The sequence below is a fragment of the Schistocerca cancellata genome, chromosome 3 (genome assembly GCF_023864275.1).
Source record: "Schistocerca cancellata isolate TAMUIC-IGC-003103 chromosome 3, iqSchCanc2.1, whole genome shotgun sequence".
NCBI classification, from domain to species: domain Eukaryota; kingdom Metazoa; phylum Arthropoda; class Insecta; order Orthoptera; family Acrididae; genus Schistocerca; species Schistocerca cancellata.
In genome coordinates this window covers 378,918,669-378,938,664 of record NC_064628.1, presented here as the reverse complement: position 1 = coordinate 378,938,664, position 19,996 = coordinate 378,918,669, and the positions used below count along the sequence as shown (strand labels likewise).

Sequence of the window (19,996 nt, the reverse complement as noted above, 5' to 3'; positions counted from 1 at the left end):
AGCTCTCCCCACTGCACAGTCATTCCGGTTTGTTTTGTGTAACCCCCTCTTGTTGTTGTTGTAGTCTTCAGTCCAGACACTGGTTTGATGCAGCTCTCCATGCTACTCTATCCTGTGCAAGTTTCTTCATCTCAGAGTAGCTACTTGACCTACATGCTTCTGAATCTGTTTAGTGTATTCATCTCGTGGTCTCCCTATACGATTTTTACTCTCTGCTCTGCCCTCCAATACTAAATTGATGATCACCTGATGCCTCAGAACATGTTCTACCAACCGATCCTTTCTTTTTGTCAGGTTGTGCCGCAATTTCCTCTTCTCCTAAATTCTATTCTGTACCTCTTCGTTAGTTACGTGATCTACTCAACTAAACTTCACCATTCTTCTGTAGCACCACATTTCGAAAGCTTCTATTCTCTTCTTGTCTAAACTATTTATCGTCCACGTTTCACTTCCATACATAGCTACACTCCACACAAGTACTTCCAGAAACGACTTCCTGACATTTAAATCTATACTCGATGTTAACAAATTTCTTTTCTTCAAAAACGCTTTCCTTGGCATTGCCAGTCTACATTTTATATCCTCTCTACTTCGACCATCATCAGTTATTTTGCTCCACAAATAGCAAAACTCAATTAATACATTAAGCGTCTCATTTCCAAATCTAATACCCCCAGCATCACCCGATTTAATTCCACTACATTCCAATACCCTCGTTTTGCTTTTGTTGATGTTCATCTTATATCCTTCTTTCAAGACACTGTCCATTCCGTTCAGCTGCTCATCCAGGTCCTTGGCTGTCTCTGACAGAATCACAATGTCATTGGCGAACCTCAAATATTTTACTTCTTCTCCATGGATTTTAATACCTACTCCAAATTTTTCATTTGTTTCCTTTACTGCTTGCTCAATATACAGATTGAATAATATCGGGGATAGGCTACAACCCCGTCTCACTCCCTTCCCAACCACTTCTTCCCTTTCATGCCCCTCGACTCTTATAACTGCCATCTGGTTTCCGTACAAATTGTAAATAGCCTTTCGCTCCCTGTATTTGACCCCTGCCACCTTCATAATTTGAAGGAGAGTATTCCAGTCAACATTGTCAAAAGCTTTCTGTAAGTCTACAAATGCTAGAAACGTAGGTTTGCCTTTCCTTAATCTATCATCGAAGGTAAGCCGTTGGCTCAGTATTGCCTCACGTGTTCCAACATTTCCACGGAATCCAAACTGATCTTCCCCAGGTTGGCTTCTACCAGTTTTTCCATTCTTCTATAAAGAATTCGTGTTAGTATTTTGCAGTCATGACTTATTAAACTGATAGTTCGGTTAATTTCACCCATGCCAACACCTGCTTTCTTTGGGATTGGAATTATTATATTCTTCTTGAAGTGTGGCGGTATTTTGTCTCATACATCTTGCTCACCAGATGGTAGAGTTTTGTCACGGCTGGCTCTCCCAAGACTATCAGTAGTTGTAACGGAATGTTGTCTTCTCCCGGGGCTTTTTTTGACTTAGGTCTTTCATCTCTGTCAAATTCTTCATGCAGTATCATATCTCCCGTCTCACCTTCATCTACGTCCTCTTCCATTTCCATAATATTGCCCTCAAGTACATTGTCCCTGTATAGACCCTCTATATACTTCTTCCAAATTTCTGCTTTCCCGTCTTTGCTCAGGGCTGGTTTTCCACCTGAGCTCTTGATATTCATACGGTTGTTTATCTTTTCTCCAAAGGTCTCTTTAATTTTCCTGTAGACAGTATCTATCTTACCCCTCGCGATATATGCCACTACCTCCTTACATTTGTCCTCTAGGCATTCTTGCTTAGCCATTTTCCACATCCCGATCTCATTTGTGAGACGTTTGTATTCCTTTTCGCATGCTTCATTTACTGTATTTTTATATTTTCTCCTTTCATCAGCTAAATTCACTATCTCTTCTGTTACCGAAGGATTTCTACTAGCCCTTGTCTTTTTACGTACTTGATCCTCTGCTGCCTTCAATATCTCATCTCTCGAAGCTACACATTCTTCTTCTACTGTATTTCCTTCTCCTGTATTTGTCAATCGTTCCCTAATGGCCTCTCTGAAACTTTCTATAACCCATGGTTCTTTCAGTTCATCCAGGTCCCATTTCCTTATATTCCTGCAGTTTGCAGTTTCTTCAGTTTTAATCTACAGATCATAACCAATAAATTGTGGTCAGAGTCCACATCTGTTCCTGGAAATGTCTTACAATTTAACACCTGGTTCCCAAATCTCTGTCTTACCATTATATAATCTATCTGAAATCTTCCAGTGTCTCCTGGCCTCTTCCATGTATATAACCTTCCTTCATGATTCTTAAACCAAGTATTAGCTATGATTAAGTTACGCTCTGCACAAAATTCTACCATGCGGCTTCCTCTTTCATTCCTGTCTCCTAGTCCATATTCACCTACTACTTCTCTTCCTTTTCCTATAATCCAATCCCAGTCCACCCTGACCATTAAATTTTCGTCTCCCGTAAGTATCTGAATAATTTCTTTTATCGCATCATACATTTCTTTAATCTCTTCTTCATTTGCGGAGCTAGTTGTCATATAAACTTGTACCACTGTGGTAAGCGTGGGCTTCGTGTCTATCCTGGCTACAATAATGCGTTCACATTGCTGTTCGTAATGGCTTATCAGCGCTCCTATTTTTTTTTTTTGTTATTAAATCTACTTCGGCATTACCCCTTTGTATGTTGTATTTGTAGGCCTGGATTTACCTGATCAGAAGTCTTGTTCGTCCTGCCGCCGAACTTAACTAATTCCCACTGTATCTAACTTAAACCTGTCCATTTCCCTTTGCAAATTTTCTAACCTGTCTGCCCGATTAAGGGATTTGACATTCCACGCTCCGATCCGTATAACACCAGTTTTGTTTCTACTGATAAAGACGTCCTCCCTCATGTCTTTGAATTTAAGCCACATCTGACCTACACTTACATAGTTAGTGTGGAAGAAATGGAGACCTTCTCTTAGGAGGGTGTCATGAGAATTTTTATCTGTTTTTTGAAAATGGATACACTTGTTGATTATAAATAAAGTTAAACTTTGAAACCGCTGCAGAAATAACACCACTGGTCAGAATGACGTCAAGTTGCAACGGAATGTTATCGGAGAAGGGGTAAAACGTATGGCAGAAGACAAAAAGTTTCAAAATGTAGCAATAGATGGCACTTTAAGCATCATAATATAATAGTGGTCGTCTACAAATGACAAATGAATCATACAACAATGCCTAAGGTGTAAGTCTGATGTTAAATAAACTGTATTACTCAGTGGGCATGGCTGTACATGTGTGATGCTGTTAGTTACGTAAGTCCATCCACCATTGGAAGGTCATATCGCATCGGATGGTGAAAATCAGTTTTCTATTGTCATGAGGCCAAATACCGCGTAAAAAGCGTCACTAAATCGGTTTTTAACTATCCTGAGGCGAAAAACCACATGAAAAGCATCAGTCACATCGGTTTTTAACTGTCCTGAGGCCAAAAATCGCATAAAAAGCATCAATCAAAATCAAATCGGATTATTAATTTCCGTGTGACTGGCGGAAAACGTTTTCAATATGCTGTCCACCGTTTTCTGCAACAAATTGAAATCGAGGAAGAGCATGTTCACAACTGATCGAAGTGTTCCCGGGGTCACGTTCAGAATGTGTTTCTCAATGCGTGCCTTCAGTATAGCTAATTTTGCAATCGGAACACTGCACAGAGCATCTTTCAGATAGCCCCACAGCCAGAAGTCACACGGATTAGGATCAGGTGATCGGGACGGCCAGGCTGTAGGGAAATGGCAGCTGATAATTCTAGTATTTACGAAGCGACGCTTCAGCAGCTCCTTAACTGGATGTGCAATGTGCAGAGGTGCGCATCTTACATAAAAATGATCCCATCCACACATCCACGATGTTAGAGAGCTGGAATGACGTTGTTGCGCAAAAGACACTCAGAGCGCTTTCCAGTGACGGTACAGGTAACAGGACCGGAGGCACCTGTCTCTTCGAAAAAATATGGCGCTATGATAAATGATGCCGTAAATCTGCACCACACACAGACCTTTTCAGGATGAAGTGGTACTGGTTGATTTGCGTGTGGATTTTCCGTTGCCCATATTCGACAATTCCGCGTATTGACATATCCTTTCAGATGAAATTGGGCTTCGTCTGTCCACAAAATCTTCCACGGCCAATCATTGTCCACTTCCATGCAATCAAGAAATTCTAAAGCAAAGGTGTACCTTGCTGGCAAGTCAACAGGAAGCAACTCGTGCACATGGGTAATTTAGAATGGATAGCAAAGAAAGATGTTTCATAGGGTTTTACGCACCGTGTTCACGGGTATGTCCAATGTTCGGGCAATTCTCCGTGCACTACACGTTTGCACACCACCACTCGTCTCCTCCTGTATTGCTGTGGCCACTTCTTGCACTGACGTCGAGTCAGTTCGTTTCCTCTCTCTGCCAGGTTGCACACCAAACGAACCCGTATTTTCGAATCATTTTCTGCAGAGCCACGGAAGCCATCGGACCAACGCCTTTTTTCAAACCCTTCAGTGTCCGGAACTTCTGCAGAGCGATGTGTGCACAGTCATCATTCTTGTATTACAATTTTAAAGCAGAGCACGATCCGGTATTGAGACAGTCATGGCGAACGTCGCAGACGCGAGAGGAGGAATAGCCGTGACCCGGCGTTTTTATACCAACTTCAGTGGGTCGTGCGCTTGACAGGTGTTTTCATTTACATATTCTCACACATACAGCGCCACTATTAATCAATTTTCACACAGTTTTTTTCTTCTACCATACGTTTTCCTCCTTCTCCGAAATTATTGCGTTGCTTTTTATAGTCATTCTGACCAGTGGCGTTATTTCTATAGCGTTTTGAAAGTTTAACTTGAATTATAATCATCCTGTATTTTGCTTTTATCTTTTGTGGATTTGGATGTTACAGTATTCAGACTCGCTACAACGACCTTGTGGTAACAAATCCTTGTGTCTTACATGATGCTGCCCTTTTGCTCGAGATTATTTGTTTCCAAGAGGTCGCCTATGTTTTCATAATCATTCGCAGTTCGAGTAGGCGCATGAATTTATTGCTCATAATAATTTTCGGAGAAAACATCCAATAATATTTCCGACGATGTTTTTATGCCTACCACCAACTTTTAACGTGTATTTTACCCAAATGTTAAGCGTAAATTGAAATCGCCTGCAGCTATAACTGTATGAGTCGAGTATCTATTCGAAACGGGACTCAACTATTCCTTGAACCCTTTGTGGAGCGGCGGGTGGAATTAATTGTTTATATAAAAAAGTAGAATGTAATGTAGAAAAGATACATTTCCCGGCCGATTAGCAACATATGTGGGGCGGCGGGTGGAATAATTGTTATTATAAATGTTCCTATTATTTATTTAATGCTGTTGTTTGCCGTTCTCAACACTGGCTCTCTAACTACAATATTGGCAACCAGAAAGTGATTAGCAAAACGTGAAGCCTGTAATTAGAATTCCTAGTGCCCACTTCATATGAGAAATACACTTATAGTTACAGCTTATAGCTCTGAGGAATTAGGAGATTGTCTGGGATTCATAATCAAAAACGATTCTGTCTAAAATGTTCACTATACTCTGAAAGTCACAGACCAAAAAAAGAATCCACACAATCCAACCACCAGAGCAGTTCAGAGTCTATTGCGCTGATACAACTATAACTGTTCAAATTAAATGTTTAAGTGAATGCTCGCCATAATTTGATGATAATGCTCATCAAACGCCACGCTAAATAATGGTAGAATGTCTGTCCTGCGACGGCACGTGAAAATACGACATACACAAACTGAAGATAGATCATTAAAGTCATCTCAGAATTAACACTTCATTCGAAAACGATTTCATGGTTACGTGTATCACGAGTAACTTATTACGGAATCTGAGGCTGTTTATACCAATGATACCGACGCGACGCGACTCCCGGCACAGGTGGTGTGCTATTCAGCGTCTGGAGAGAACTGGGGCCTTTTTTTCTTGCGCAGCGTTCTTATATATAAAGCCGCGCTGCGGACGGCTAAGGGAACGCCTGGTCAATTCCGCTCTCCCGACTAGCCGCTGGGCTAGTAATGCACCACTTTAAGTTATTGAATAAATCATCGCTTCCTTTGCTGATGGCCGATGAAGCTCTCAATTTAAATGTGCATTCAGCACACAGGTAAGTAATCATAATAAATGTCTGACGTGGCTAAGTCAAATATTTTGGGCGAGAGAATTAATTTAATTACACTACACGCAGTAGACGAGCTCCGAACTTGCGCTTTGGAGATACGCTATCGCTATAATTTTATAGTTATTCAACTGAAACTTCTCACATCTTTATGATTATAGCGGATCTCCCTTCTACTTAAATTTAAACATCCTAGCCTTATTTATTAGCCTACTTAATCTATCTTGCTTCCTTAATTTCTAAGACAAAAACCAGAAAATCATTAATTTCAACTAAAATTTTAATTTGTGAGATCCAGAAGACTGTTTCTACTAAATTATTATGAAAAAGGAATCTAAATATAAATTTTTAATTTTCTAGCTCTTTTCTGTTGCGCCAATGATTTTTACAGAAACACATCCAAATTTCGAAAATGATTAAAGTTATTGAACTGATATTCAACACATATTGATTTAGTATTACTCCTGACATGCTAGAAACGTTTCAGGTTATTTACTTGATTTTTAAAGTATTGCGCAACATTTATGACGTCAGAGCTAGTTACAGCGGACTAGGCTGGCACACAGTGGAAAGACTGATGTGAATTTTATACGGCGTGAGTAGGCTGCTTCCCTACACCTTCAGTAACTATATCATCAGATTCGAGGTGTAAATATGTCGCCAGGAAAAAGGACATAAAATACAATTTGAAAACATGAGAGTCATGCATCATTACACTGGGAGTGCATTCTAAAGAAGGCAGCTGAGACTGGACCAAACCGAGACAGTTTTAACGGATATCAGTGGTAAACACTTAGTAGAGCAAGGGGTGGGCAATGGATACTCAGCGAAAGTGAAGACGGACGCTTGGTGCTTGTAGGGAAACGGAAGCGATAGTTTCAGTCGTGATGTCAGTCCCTCGCGCCACTTGATGTCCAGATGAAGATGGCGGAGACGCTGTCGAAAGCTCTACTGTTTTATTCGAAATTACGCGACTTACATTACTGGCCACTAAAATTGCTACACTGCGAATATGACGTGCTACAGACGCGAAATTTAACCGACAAGAAGAAGATGCTGTGATATGCAAATGATTACCTTTTCAGAGCATTCACATAAGCTTGGCGCCAGTGGCGACACCTACAACGTGCTGACACAAGGAAAGTTTCCAACCAATTTCTCGTACACAAACAGCAGTTGACCAGCGCTGCCTGGTGAAACGTTATTGTGATGCCTCGTGTAAGGACGAGAAATCACGTTTCCGACTTTGATAAAGATCGGATTGTAGCCTATCGCGATTGCGGTTTATGGTATCGCGACATTGCTGCTCGCGTTGCTCGAGATCCAGTGACAGCAGAATATGGAATCGGTGCGTTCAGGAGGGTAATACGGAACGCCGTGCTGGATCCCAACGGCCTCTATCACTAGCAGTCGAGATGGCGGGCATCTTATTCGCATGGCTGTAACGGATCGTGCAGCCACGTCTCGATCCCCAAGACAACAACCATCTGCACGAACAGTTCGACGACGTTTGCAGCAGCATGGACTATCAGTTCGGAGACCATGGTTGCGGTTACCCGTGACGCTGCATCACAGACAGGAGCGCCTGCGATGGTGTACTCGACGACGAACCTGGGTGCACGAATGACAAAACGTCATTTTTTCGGATGAATCCAGGTTCTGTTTACAGCATCATGATGGTCGCATCCGTGTTTGGCGACATTGCGGTGAACGCACATTGGAAGCGTGTATTCGTCATCGCCATACTGGCGTATCACCCGGCTTGGTGGTATGGGTGCCATTGGTTACACGTCTCGGTCACCTCTTGTTCGCATTGACGACACTTTGATCAGTGGACGTTACATTTCACATGTGTTACGACCCGTGGCTCTACCCTTCATTCGATCCCTGCGAAACCCTACATTTCAGCAGGATAATGCACGACCGCATGTTGCAGGTCCTGTACGGGCCTTTCTGGATCCAGAAAATGTTCGACTGCTGCCCTGGCCAGCACATTTTCCAGATCTCTCACCAATTGAAACGTCTGGTCAATGGTGGCCGAGCAACTGGCTCGTCACAATACGCCAGTCACTACTCTTGATCAACTGTGGTATCGTGTTGAATCTACATGGGTAGCTGTACATGTACACGCCATCCAAGCTCTGTTTGACTCAATGGCCAGGCGTATCAATGCCGTTATTACGGGCAGAGGTGGTTGTTCTGGGTACTGATTTCTCAGGAGCTATGCACCCAAACTGCGTGAAAATTTAATCGCATGTTAGTTCTAGTATAATATATTTGTCCAATTAATACCCGTTTATCATCTGCATTTCTTCTTGCTGTAGCAATTTTAATGGCCAGTAGATTTCATTCTGTCTTCATTGTCATTTGCCTAATTGTGCAGGGGATTGCCCTCTTTTGAGCAGTTGTTCCCACGTGTTATACGTGGTGGCGACCATTGGCGTTTCTGTCAATTTGCAGGGTAAGCCGATTCTAAGCACCACGTACTGTGGCTCACTGGCGTACGCGCCGCCAGAGATCCTCAAGGGGACTCCGTACCACCCCAAGGTAGCCGACATTTGGTCACTTGGAGTCATCCTGTTCGTCATGCTCAACAAGGCGATGCCCTTCGACGACACGAACGTGAAGCGGCTGCAGGAGCAGCAGATGGCGCGCCGGTGGAAGTTCCGCTCCAAGGTGGTCAACATCCTCAGCGACCAGGTCAAGCGGCTCACGACCTCCATGCTGGAGCCCGAGACCAGCAGGAGGGTCAACATCCAGCAGGTGAGTTGCCAGCGCCAAAAATGACATCAGCATACTGGCAATCCGTACGGAATCCTCGAGCCACATTTTGATGGAACTACAAAATTATTTCCTGGACCGGCTGCCTAGCAGTTGCACCTGAGAATAAAGGTTTATATTTGAAGGAATGGGGTTCATATCCCCATACACGCGTTCTGATTCACATTTACTGCGGCTTCCCTACACAGTCATTAACAGCTGAATTGGGCACCTTGTTATCAGCCTGTTGTACACACCTTTGCCCTGATGACTGTGACAGCTAGCATGGCACCGACTCCACGAGACACCAAAATCATTGTGATTAAAATTCTTCTGGGTTTTATGCCACGTTATTGCTAAAAACTAACAACAATATTAAAATGAAACGGACGTTTTGGCCGAATTTCAACGGCCTTCCTCAGGGCACGACTGGTTTTCCAAGGGGATAGGTGCTTCTATTTATTACAGACTATCGATGTCTGACGTCACTGTTGTAAAACTTTTAATTGGTCCTGTAATATGATTGGCTGGTCATGACGTAACGGAAGATGGAAGGAAAGAGGCTATTCGTGGATGTCCATGTCGTCAACGATTGGTAGCTGTCCGCCAATCAGCGTTCGGCTCCTAGTCGGCAAGTTTTCCTCCTGGTGTGCGCAGAAGTGGACTGACAGTTGCTCAAAGCTGTTTGTGCAGATACGTCCGTGTCCCGTGTAGCTTCTGCCCCGCGACCGCTCGCGGCCCGTTGGACTGGGATGGCCGGCAGCCAGGACGCCGGGAGTTTGTAGCCATCTTCTCTGATGATGTTATCAGGCTGCTTAATAATTTCGATCGCCTCCAGTATTTTGGGTTCTCGCATCCACGATTCTTTCGCCAGTACTCGGGCTTATTGGAACCTGATAGGTTGTCCACAGTCAAGGTGATGTTCCGCGATCGCCGATTTATTATGTTGTTGTAATCGTACATAGCGTTCGTGTTCTGCTACTCGTAAGCTGACAGGTCTCCCTGTTTCTCCTATGTAGGTAGCTCCGCACTCTCACCGTAGTTCGTAAACAACTGCAGTGTTAAGATTGTTGACTACATCCTTGGTGGAACTTATCATTTCGTGGATCCTGTGACTGCTTCGAAAAATTGGTTTGAAACCTCGTCGGTGGAGGACGTTGCCTAGCCGTTCACTGACGCATTTTACACACGAGAGGAGCTTCCACTGATACACTTACCAGTCTTCACAAGGCGAAGTTCTTAACATAATTCCAGGAACACCGCCACTGGTCGTCCAAAGCATGGAAAAAGGTCACACGGAGTGATAGGCAGTAGTACCTGTTGGTAGACACCCACGGCACTGTTCAACTGCATCGAGGACCAATCAGCTGATGCATCCTTCTTGCCAATAAGAGACCTTACAGACTGGTGGTGGCGATATTCTTGTGTAATACATGTCCACGTGGGGTGGAAAGGGGCCTCTGGAACACCTGCCATCATCTATCACAGGCGAACAGTACAGGAACCTACTGTCCGATCACAGGAATCCTTTCGTTTGTTTGCAGCAGCCCAGAGCCGTTCAGTACATTCAGTAAGACACTGTACCACGGCATCACTCCCTGATTGTGTCAGAATTGTTGGAGCAAATCTCTACTGATATGAGGGAGTTTGCATGAGGGTACCCGGCGCTACTGACACACTTCCAGAATAATACTCACGACTTCAATCCGGCTGTGATCAATTTCAGTGAGTTTTGGACTGCAGATTAGTGCTCACAATGGATACTGAGGATGGCCTAACAATGATTTTGATATAGGAACGAAGGCTTCCGCGGCCGGTGTCATAGTGATTAAAATTCCTCTGGGTATTATGCCGCGTCATTGCTAAAAACTAACAACAATAATAAACTGAAACCGACGTTTCGGCCGAATTGCAACGGCCTTCCTCGGGGCACGACTGGTTTTGCATGGGGATAGGTGCTTCTATTTATTACAGACTATCGATGTCTGACATCACTATTGTAAAACTTGCGTGGGCCGGTTCTTTGCTGTACGCAATAGTAAGTGGACGGAGCTTGAGATCACCAACAGTTAGTTGGCGAGCGATTTGCCGCAGTGTGTGGCGCTGATAAAATTCTTAATCGTCGATCATGACCTTTGTCATCTACACGTGATTGATCAAGTCAGCTGAAACAGTCGGTAGCATTGGTTCAAATGGTTCAAATGGCCTTGAGCACTATGGGACTTAACTTCTGAGGTCATCAATCCCCTAGAACTTAGAACTACTTAAACCTAACTAACCTAAGGACATCATACACATCCATGCCCGAGGCAGGATTCGAACCTGCGACCGTAGCGCGGTAGCATTTCCCCACAATCTAGACATTCACGGATAACCCTTTACAATACTGCACATGAAAAGCCCAGTATATGCTCGATCTCAGAAATAGAGTGTTCGACGCATTCGACAGCAACGATCTGGCTGTGTCGAATGCTCTGATATCGCGCTTCGCCGAGCGATGGGGAGACCTCGTTAAGACTCTAGACTAGCTTTTAAGGAGACTGGATTTCACGTCAACTAAGCTGACAGTTGATGGTTGGAGAGACAACATCACAGTTACATGTAGTCTGCGTAAACCAGTTACGTTGGCCACTGATGCATCGTGTATGCAGATGATCTTAACCCCTTCAACATCAGCTAAGGCCTGAAGGTAGTGTACCGAAGCACCGAAACTGGTAGCCATACAATAAATGACTTCATAAGGACTGCTGTTGGTGTTTCATTTTCATACAACGGCGAGAGGCCGTAGTCCCCCAGACCTCCAGTCACAAGGATGGACGTACAACAATATTTAAGTTCTGTCTGATTCTACTAGGTGACTGAAGGCAAACACCGGGATGGTTCTTAGAGAAAAGACAAAGCCAATTTACTTCCACTCCTTCGCCAACTTGTCCTCTCTCTCTCTCTCTCTCTCTCTCTCTCTCTCTCTAATGGCTTTTTCGTCAATGTGTCGTTGAGGCCAAATCTTCCTTCCACTTTTGCCCTGAGTACTTTGCCAAATTTGCGCTTGATTGTCTCACGGACATCTAGCGCAGTATACGAATGCACATTTACGCTGCAGTATGCACTGACGAAATTCTCTCGGCATCAGGTATACTCTAACAAGAAGAAAATAAATAAAATAAAATAAAATAAAAAATGAAAGTAATAAATAAATGAAAGAACGACGCAACACGAAGAAATTATGTGAATGTGATGGAAAACAGTAGATGTGATGCACGTGTATAGGCAAACGAGTCACCATAGTTTCAGAAAAATTGAATGATTTGTTCAAGAGAAAGACGTTCAAAAATTGGGCAAGTCACTGACACGTTGATCCAACTCTAGCCCTTGCTCAAGCAGTTACTCGGCTTCTCACTGACTGATGGAATTGACGAATGCCCTGCTGAGGGATGCCGTACCAAATTGCGCCCAATTGGCGCATTAGACCTACATCTACATCTACAAGGATACTCTGCAAATCACATTTAACTGTCTGCCAGAGGATTCATCGAACCACATTCATAAATCTCTATTATTCCAATCTCGTATACCGCGCAGAAAGAACGAACGCCTATCTCCTTCCGTGCGAGTTCTGATTTCCCTCATTTTATCGCGGTGGTCATTTCTCTCTACGTAGGTCGGAGTCAACAAAATATTTTCGCATTCGGAGGAGAAAGTTTGCGATTGGAATTTCGTGAGAAGATTCCGCCGCAACGAAAAACGCCTTTGTTTTAATGATGACAATTCCAAATCCTGTATCATTTCAGTGACACTTTCTCCCCTATTTCGCGATAACGCAAAATGTGCTGCCCTTCTTTGAACTTTTTCGAAGTACTCCGTCAGTCCTATCTAGTAAGGATCCCACACCGCCCTGCAGTATTCTAAAAGAGGACGGACAAGTGTAATGTAGGCAGTCTCCTTAATAGATCTGTTACATTTTCTGTGTCCTGCCAATAAAACGCAGTCTTTGGTTAGCCTTCCCCACATTTTCTGTGTGTTCCTTCCAATTTAAGTTGTACGTAATTGTAATTGCTAGGTATTTAGTTGAATTTACGGCCTTTAGATTTATCGTGTAACCGAAGATTAACGGATTCGTTTTAGCACTCACGTGGATGACCTCACACTTTTTGTTCTTTAGGGTCAATGTTTATTTTCGCGCCATTCATATATCTTTTCCAAATCGTTTTGCAATTTGTTTTGATCTTCTGATGACTACTAGTTGGTAAACGACAGCGTTAGCTGCAAACAACTAAAGACGACTGCTCAGATTGTCTCCTCAATCATTTATATAGATAAGAAACAGCAAAGGGTCTATAACACTACCATGGGGGACGCCAGAAATCACTTCTGTTTTACTCGATGACTTTCCGTCAGTTACTACGAACTGTGAGCTCTCTGACAGAAAATCACGAATTCAGTCACATCACTAAGACGATATTCCATAAGCACGCAATTTCATTACGAGCCGCTTGTGTGGTACAATGTCAATAGCCCTCCTGAAATCCAGAAATACGGAATCCATTTGAAATCCCTTGTCAATAGCATTTAATACTTCGTGCGAGTAAAAAGCTAGTTGTGTTTCTCAAGAACGATGTTTCCTAATTCCGTGTCGACTGTGTGTCAATAGGCCGTTTTCTTCCAGATAATTCCTTATGTTCGAACACAATATATGCTCCAAAATCTTGCTGCATATCGACGTTAATGATATGCGCCCATAATTTAGCGGATTACTATTACTATCTTTTTCGAATATTGGTGAGACCTGTGCAACTTTCTAGTCTTTTGGTACGGATCTTTCGTCGAGCAAACGGATGTACAAGGTTGTTAAGTATGAAGCTATTTCATCGGCATACTCTGAAAGGAACCTAACTGGTATACCGTCTGGACCAGAAGACTTGCTTTTGCTATGTGATTTAAGTTGCTTCACTAGTCCGAAGATATCTACATCTACGTTACTTATGTTGACAGCTGTTCTTGATTCGAATTGTGGAATATCTACGTCCCCTTCTTTTGTGAAGGCATTTTGGAAGGCTGTGTTTAGTAACTCTGCTATCGCGCGGAGACGGCATTGATTGTATTTTGCCTCTAGCATACTTCTCATACGATCAGAATCTCTTTTGATTTTCTGTGGTCTGTTCCTTTGATCATCCTTCTCTAGCTGAACCAGTGTTCATTCTCTATCGATCCCACCAGTGTCAGGACATTAGAGCCAATCCTGAATTCATTACTTTCCTTTTGAAATAGCAGTTAATGATTGTTCACAATTCTAAAGTGGTTTAGGACCGGCCGACACATCCTGTACAATTCCTTTATTGCATGATAAAAAAGAATAGATCCTTTCAGTTTTGGTTCCATTCGATTTTAGCCAACCCCACACCGTATTTATTTTCTTTTGGAAGTAGGTGTTAAAAACGAAATTGTTGCTTTCTGCGAATTCTTGTACCCCGACATTTCTGTTGTTAAATCCACAGTCTTGCAATGGAGAATCGTTCATTAGCTTTTCCGATTATTAGTGTTAAAGTTCACCATTATCAACTCGTAGTACGATTTTATTATCACCTACAAATATTCATAAAGCTCTTCGGTTTGTTCATCAGGATATCAGTGCGCTGGTGCATCAACTAAACTGATATTCATGAAACATATTTTATGTATTTTTGAAACAAGTCTTGCTAATCTGTCTGAATTTATTATAATTCTTATTTTTAGATTGGTTTCAGTCTTCCTGTATACCATAAAGCCCACTATTGAATTTCCTCCCTGCTGTATTCCTCTGTAGTGAAGCACATGTCCTGAGGCTAATAGCATTTGGACTTCGGTTTTGCACTTCTGATAACCCTCTTGTATCTCAGTTCATCTTATTTCAATCCTCTTCCAACTCAACTAAACTCTCTTCTATTCCTAACTTTCTTCAATTTATTGTCTCTACATAAGAATTAATGCAAGCATTTAGGTTTAAGCAGTCCATGTTATTGTCTGTTCAGCTAAACTTCATGTGACTGGGCGTGCTCTGTGATATGAAGCCATTGCCGGACTTTCCGCAATTCACTAATTTCCATATTCTTAATGCTGTTTTGTCTAAATTTGACATAGTGAGACAGTGGCTGTGTACAATTAATGTAGGTTGATTCTCAAAAGAAGAAGACAGCAACCAACCACCATTTTGGAATATTTGGAAAATACAATCCTGCAACTTCGCAACAAAATCGCGCGGAAGTTTCCATGTAAGTACCATAACCACTTAACCTCGCATATTTATTTACTCTGTATTTCACCGTTTGGAGGTTAGTTACGTTCACATAGGGCGCTTCTAACACTGTTTTCTACCATAGTGCACCAACACACCAAGAACATTTCGCCACAGTTAAAGAATAAAAATCGAAAACTGACGATTATGTAAAGTGTATCTTAAAAAAAAAAATCACGTGAACAGCCTTCTGATGATGAACTTCTCAGTTCGAAACCGGTTACGGCGCTATTTATTTAAATAAATAGCAGTATTAATAGTGGTTGGTTGTTGTCTTCTTCTTTATAAGAATCAACCTACGTTAATTCCATATTCTTTTTTCACATTGGCCAGAATAATGACGTCACAGGAACTTAAGCATGGCAGCGGGGCCTCCGAGAACGTAACAATGCTACCTTTCCTGCCAGCGTTCGAAGAGTTTGCCAGTGTGCTCATAGCAATCTCAGTTTAGGTCTGAGTGCTTCCAAGCGTCGGGGTCTGGTGAACATGACCAGCTGGTGTGCTTGTCAGGCGCCAGCAGGGGCCTCAGATCTCCAGTAACGTTTCGATTTAGCAGTCAGTCTTTCTATTGACTGTTGGGTCCCCGTTCAGGATCAGAGTCGAGGAACGTGAGTTCAATGTTCGTTATAAAACAAATCTTCAATCGTACAAGATCAGCGAGTGCATTCCTCGCTCCTTTTTCTGAATTCTTAACGTAACTAAGCGTCGTGTTTGGCCACTCTGCACATTGATAAGGCCGTCGCAGCGAGAACAAGAAGTTGAGGTGTGCATCAGGCTATTAGTGCGTCACCTCACCATGGAAAGGTTGTAGGACAATATAAAGGATCTTAGAACCTAAGTCAAGACTAATACTAACAGATACTTATTTTCTCTAACAAAAACTAACAGAGAACAAAGTTCTCTAAATCTGAAATCAGATTAAAAAAATGATGCTAACACTGTGGAGAGATACCAGAAAGTGTGGAAGATTGTATGCAGAAAGCGCAATACGATCTGCTCGTCTGTAGAATCAAAGTTGATAAGATGTCACAAATTATAACCAAGTTAACGGACACAAATTGTGTACGAAAGTAAGCAAGTAAAGCTCTGCTAAGAATAAGGATCGCGCTGCCGCAATTGCAACACTTAATATTTCCCTAAATTCAGCAAACCGTGCGCGCCCATCAGCATCAAATGGCAGCCAGTAGATAAGTGACCCTTACGGTGGGCAGCAACACTGCACAACACTCTACTTTCGAAAAAACTCTATACGGTGGGCATGTCTAAATGATTTCGCCAATATGGCAGATGAGAATATCGCTTATTTCACGAAAAAACGGGAGAACCCTACAGAAAGTATCAACTCTTGGTGCACAGAACCCACCTTGACAAAAATGAGTCTGGTACTAGGATGGGGCAGCCTCCCAGAGGTTGGTTGAATTCTTCATGCCGAGCACAATGGTGAGGCGACTCTGTTATATTGGGTACACCAAATTTTACGCTGGTTTTGCAGCGTCTTGGTGTGTCCTCCTTTTGATGTCTATACAGAATAGGCAAAAATGCTGTGCTCAGTTATTCTCTGGGGATGGCAGTTGCGGCACGGTGCCTTCTGCTCAGGGCCAGGAGAGGAGCCGGCTCTGCTGGAAAATCTCGAAGCAGGCTGCAGCCTAATTTCTGCGAAAAACGCCCTGCTCCCAGGTGACCTTCACCCTTCCTAATGAGATTCGCCGACTGCCTCCTGCCGACGAAGACGACACAGAGATCACTCCAGGAGAACACCTTCCTAGTGAGAAAAACACAAAGCTTTCCTCCCAGCAAATGTGACCAGTGCACCCTAAATAAAATTAACAACGTGGTGACAGTAATGTCACAGTGTCACGTTTATTACATTTAGATCACAATCTAGCACAATTCGACTCACAAAGGAGTCAACAGCTGGTTGGTGATCAACCCACTTATATTTGTTCCCCATAAAGCAATGCATCAGTACCGTTACCTTGTACTAGCACCTACATAATATAAACACCTGGATTAGAGATTATAGCCCACACCACTCTCCCAGAGTCCGTACCAGAATAGTATGTATTTTTATGACTTTTCACACAATACATATTGTTGTTCTTTTTCACATTGTTTAAGAATGTTCGCTCCTGCAGGAAGCTCTGTGGGTCAAAACTAGAAGAAAAGTTCGTATAATTACATACCCAGAAACCAACACCTATTGAGATATGGGGCCAATCTGTCTACGACAATGGTAATACCATTACAATGCTCAATAACGCTTCCTCTTAGGGAATGAATATTTGACTCTAGGTATTGTTGCTTTAAATAAAAATTATAAAATTGTCTCTGATGTACTAATCAGATACAAAATAACATTATGTTGATCGTAGGTGCAGCAAACCTAAATAATGCGCACCAACTTCAGGCAGTCAAGTTTAACAACCAAGTTAATTGTTGCCAGTTTCACACAGAATGTCATAGGTTGGTGATAGATTCTACGTAATTAAATGGACTGGAATTCATCTCCAGCTCTCAGTTTAGTGGTCTGTAAGCTCACTATATAAATAAAATACATGAAATGTACGGAAATAACAATTGGTGGTCACAGTCAGATTTAATCAAACTTCACACTATCACAAACTTCACACTATCACAAATAAATGGTAGTCTAATCACCATGATATCGATAAGTGACGGAAATAATGTTCCCACTGGCAAACTGAGTTGAAAATTAGACTAATGGCAATTAACTCAAAGTCCAGATCGGTATCACCTGGTAAATTAAAAGTTCTGCTGAGCAGGTAGCAGAAATAACACAGAGTCCTCACCGTTGCAAAATATCTTTTAAGCCCCCAGCGTACCCCTCCCCAGAACCTCCAAGTCTCTAAATCACTTGATGACTTTACGCTATCACCATCCTCTCTTACGGCTTTTTACATACAAATGCAATTAAGAACCTGAATGTGCCATCAGATGTGCATTAAACATCTAAACAAAACTGATACGTTACATTTAATTCTACATGCAGTAGTTTTCCCACAGACTAATTTCAAACGATTACAAATTTTAGGAGCAGTAATAAAAGTAGTTCTTGATCTCTGTGCTTTCTCTAGCTACAATACAGACAGGAGTGGCACCACTGTCTTACAGAAATATTCCTACTCTTTCCACAGATGCAATCAGAATTTACATAGCTCGTATTTGTTTCGAAGTAAGGGAAAATATATGAAAATGTATACACAATTAATTAAAAACGATGAATATAAATATAAATCGTAGAAACTAAATGTTTTAGGTGGTGTGTAATCAAGTCGTGCACCACGTACTGCCAAGCTATAAAATGATAAGCCGATTTAATAAGAAATTCAATTAAAAAGTCTCTTATAGGTTGATCAATGACGTTATGAAACATATGAATAGCTCAGTCGTTTGGCATCGATGATCAGTACAAATTCTAAGCTTAATTTCTTTCGTGTGATAAAAGTTGGAAAAGTTATTAATTATTTACTGGATTTCAGAGAAACAAACGTCCTTGACGCTGTACCTTCCCACTCACACTACCCGCAGAGAATATCTACATACCAACAGAATCATCTTTACTTTCTCTTTAACGTAACATATCGTGCTTATCTGTGTCTGTAATAGTTTGCGCTGCAAATGTGCAAGCTGGAACAATATACACTGATAAACCAAAACGTTGTGGCCACTGCCCAGAGCGACGTTGGATGGCGTTTTGGACACGTGACAAAAGTGCACTGAAGCGCCAATGAAACTGGTACAGGCATGCACGTTCAAATATGTACAAAAATATGTAAACAGGCACAATACGGCGCTGCGGTCGGCAATGCCTATATAAGACAACAAGTGTCTGGCGCAGTTGTTAGACTGGTTACTTCTGCTACAATTGCAGGCTATGAAGATTTAAGTGAATCGGAACGTGGCTTTCTAGTCGGCGCACGAACGATGGGACACAGCATCTTCGAGGCAGCGATGATGTGGGGATTTTCCTGTACGACCATTTCACGAGTGTACCGTGAATATCAGGAACTTGATAAAACATTAAATTTCCGACATCGCTGCGGCCGGGAAAAGAGCCTGCAAGATCGGGACCAACGACGACTGAAGAGAATCGTTCAACGTGACAGAAGTGCAACACTTCTGCAAATCGCTGAAGATTTCAATGCACAAGTGTCAGCGTGCGAACCATTCAAAGAAAAATCATCAATATGGGCTTTCGGTGCCGAAGGCCCACTCGTGTCCCCTTGATGACTGCACGATACAAAATTTTAGGCCTCGCCTGGGCCGGTAAACACCGACATTGTACTGCTGATGACTTGTTACATGTTGCCTTGTTGGACGAGTCTCGTTTCATATTGTATCGAGCGGATGGACGTGTTCGGGTGTGGTGGCAACCTCATGAGTCTGAAGACCGTGCATATCAGCGGAGAACTGTTCAAGCAGATGGAGACTATGTAATGGAGTGTTGTGTGTGCAGCTGGAGTGATATGGGACTCCAGATACGTCTATATGCGACTCTGGCAGATGAGACGCACGTAAGAATACTATCTGATCACCTGTATCCACTCATGTCCATTGTGCAATCTCACGGATTTGGGCAATTCCAGCAGGACAATGGGACACCCCACACGTCCAGAATTGCTACAGAGTGGCTCCAGGAGCACTCTTCTGAGTTTAAACACTTCCGCTGGCCACCAAATTTCCCAGGCATGAACATTA

At 42.5% G+C, this 19,996-nt stretch overlaps 1 protein-coding gene across 1 annotated transcript in view; it reads left to right on the top strand.

Annotated features, from left to right (window-relative positions):
• LOC126176314 (testis-specific serine/threonine-protein kinase 1-like) overlaps positions 1 to 19,996 on the top strand; it is a 104,021-nt gene that overhangs the window by 64,155 nt on the left and 19,870 nt on the right. The window contains exon 3 of the mRNA XM_049923465.1: positions 8,710 to 9,012. Coding sequence (XP_049779422.1) covers positions 8,710 to 9,012 — 303 coding nt within the window. The remainder of the gene's footprint in view (positions 1 to 8,709; positions 9,013 to 19,996) is intronic.